The following is a 2,981-nucleotide window of genomic DNA, read 5'->3' as shown; positions in this document are numbered from 1 at the left end:
AGAGTCTAGGACACCGTCAAATGGTGATGGCCATTAAAAATTTAGTATTCCTGGGATATGGTAGAATATAGACAGTATAGAATGTGACACCTTTCACATATCCTGGCTGTTTGACCTCGTCTTTGTGGTTTGCAGCTTTCAACCCTCCGCTTCCCTCTCCTATATTTCCTCCATTTGCATCTCTCTTCACCAAATTTGGTTTTGAAGCCCAGCCCATGGTTTAAAAGCCTTCACTTCTTTTATTTCTCCTCTCTACCCTCTTTCGCCTTTCATCTGCTTTTTCTTCATTGCAGATTGAGAGGCAAAGATCCATCACCACACTTCTTTCACCTGCTGAACATACTAAATGTCCTCTAGTATATGAATATACAAGGAAGATACTAGTACTTGGTGTTTTGATCTCTTGGGCTTCAATTTTCTACCTTTGCAACTATAGTATTTTCTTTTGAATTGTCACCATGTCTTTCAGCGGAACCCAGGACAAATGCAAGGCATGCGACAAGACTGTCCATTTCATTGATCTCTTGACGGCAGATGGGGTTCCCTATCACAAGACCTGCTTCAAATGCAGCCACTGCAAAGGAAATCTTACGGTATGTTCCATTGTTAATCTGTATTAATATATCAAACCATAACTATTTCTGCATTGTTCCTCAAAAATATCTTGTGGTTTTTTTCTGAAAAGAAAAAAAAAAAAAAAAAACTGAGTTGTATATTGTAAATCACTAGTTTGCTCATGATGCGTCAAAATAGCCTGGGGTGTAAATCATAGCAGCCGTTTTAGCACTTCAAGGGCCCTTATAATAGTTTTAAGCTTCATCATGTTATAAGCATGTGTAGTGTGGCCTATAAAATAATGATCTATGTATATGCATTACGATGTTAATTAATAGCACCATATAATGGCCATTATGGCCATATTTCGACAAGATCTTCTCTTTCTGGATAATTTGCATGAATTATCATATTGATATTATATGTTATCCATAAGATAGTACTTAAATACAAGATTATATCATCTGAATATGTAAAATGTTCAAATCAATGTTAATTTGCCGTTTTATTTTTCTGAGAAAAATTAATTTGTTGTTATAAGATGCTATTGCAATTGGATGGCTAAAATTAAGCTATACGGTGGTTTGATATCAATTTCGAGCAATGGACTTTATATAGCAATATGTCAGTACTGAAACACGTTTTAACCTTTCTAGTTGCTTTTCATTAGGGAAAAATTATATTTCATATGTTTTCTGGGCATGTCCTTAGATGTGCAACTACTCTTCCATGGATGGAGTCCTCTACTGCAAACCTCACTTTGAGCAGCTCTTTAAGGAAACCGGCAGCTTCACCAAGAAATTTCCGACAGGTAAAAATCTTCATTCTCCTTAGAATTTTATGATTTTTTCAAACTAATACATGAAAGAATTTTTACATTTTATATTCTTTGCTAGCGATCCAAATCATAGTCATTGGTCATCCATCTATACTTGGATCATTTCTTGAGCTAAGACTCTCAAATCTCAAAATTAATCAATAACTTCTTTTTGTTGAATGCGTCATGGCTTGATGTTGGTTCTGTGATATGCTCAGGTGCAAAGGATAAGAATGAACTGGTACACTAACTTGACTTTAAGCTCCATCGTTCAAATTCCTCTTTTCCCTTTGTTCCTCTAGGAAATAACTAACCGCAATATCATTATCAATGCATGGCTAATGTAATATGATCTTAACCTTAACAGAATAGGACCCCGAGCAAGGTGTCCTACATGTTCTGTGGGACCCAAGACAAATGTGCCAGCTGCAACAAAACAGCATATCCTCTGGAAAAGGTTAGTTCTTCTACTTCCCATCATATGTTAGGACTAAAATAAGATACTCAGCATAACTTCTCACTACTTTTCTCTTTGTTGTGGCAGATAACTGTGGAGGGAGAATCATACCACAAAACCTGTTTCAAGTGCTCTCATGGAGGGTGCACCCTTACGCCATCATCCTATGCAGCGCTCGATGGCATCCTCTACTGCAAGCACCACTTTGCCCAGTTGTTCAAGGAGAAGGGAAGCTACAATCACCTAATCAAGGCTGCTTCGACGAAACGGAGTGCTACTGAGCAAGAGCAAGCACCAGTGGAGCCGGCACCCGAGCCTGAAGAGGACCAAGAGCAATCATAAAGCCGTGCTGCTTTATAAATCAACATTTTATAATTTTTTTGCCTCTTTTAACACCGGCCCTTCCAACTTTGTGTTGGTTCTTCTCTTTCATCTATATTTGACTTGTGATAATGAAATAAATTGTAAACTTGGTTTTACCTTTTTTTTTTTGGCGATGCAAGATCTTTCAAACCACAAAAATACTTTAACCTGTTGAAATTTCGTACAGGGACATAAATGTATATTTCAAATTTTTTTGTCTAAATAATATAGTAGAATAGAAGATTAAAACATCTTTTAATTTAAATTATGTATACATAAAATAAAAAATAGAAAGATTTATTTCATATATTGAAATTAAACACATACTGAATTTTATACTGAAATTAAATATGTGATCGAAGCACATACCTGTTTCGCAATTTCTTTCTTTGAATCTGGATCTACAAGAAGGTAGGTTCTTTCTTAGTCATGTAAGTGTCCAATCTCCAATGGGCATCCACTCAAGATCAGCCTGAAACAGCTCTCTATACTGTTGATCTTTCTTTTCCAAGAACGATCATCCTGCGAATCTGCACGAAACCTGAATCGCGATCAACTCTTTGATCCTTTTCTTGATCTTTTTCTTCCCTTCTTTTCTTGCTCTCCTTCCCTTGATTATGTAGCAACCAAGCTCTAGAGATTAGCCACAAAGAGGTGCCTCCCAAGCTTCCTTAGGTGTGGAGATGATGGATGCTTAAACCCCTTTGGGCGTTGGAAACAAGGAGAAGAGGGAGAGGTGTGGAGAGATCTTAGGAGACGTGTGGGCTATTAGAAATTTGATATATTAGA

General features: G+C 36.9%; 1 protein-coding gene across 1 annotated transcript; it reads left to right on the top strand.

Moving 5' to 3' along the window:
- The first annotated feature begins 208 nt into the window (after positions 1 to 208).
- On the top strand, positions 209 to 2,261 carry LOC105034045 (LIM domain-containing protein WLIM2b). The gene is made up of 5 exons (XM_010909065.3): positions 209 to 593; positions 1,267 to 1,366; positions 1,591 to 1,613; positions 1,740 to 1,829; positions 1,917 to 2,261. The coding sequence occupies exons 1-5, from the start codon at positions 459 to 461 to the stop codon at positions 2,169 to 2,171; spliced, it is 603 nt and encodes a 200-aa protein (XP_010907367.1). The 5' UTR covers positions 209 to 458; the 3' UTR covers positions 2,172 to 2,261.
- Positions 2,262 to 2,981: the final 720 nt, after the last annotated feature.

This window comes from Elaeis guineensis, chromosome 11 (assembly GCF_000442705.2).
Source record: "Elaeis guineensis isolate ETL-2024a chromosome 11, EG11, whole genome shotgun sequence".
NCBI classification, from domain to species: Eukaryota; Viridiplantae; Streptophyta; class Magnoliopsida; order Arecales; family Arecaceae; genus Elaeis; species Elaeis guineensis.
Note: the sequence above shows the minus strand (reverse complement) of the source record. Positions and strands in the feature narration are given on the sequence as shown.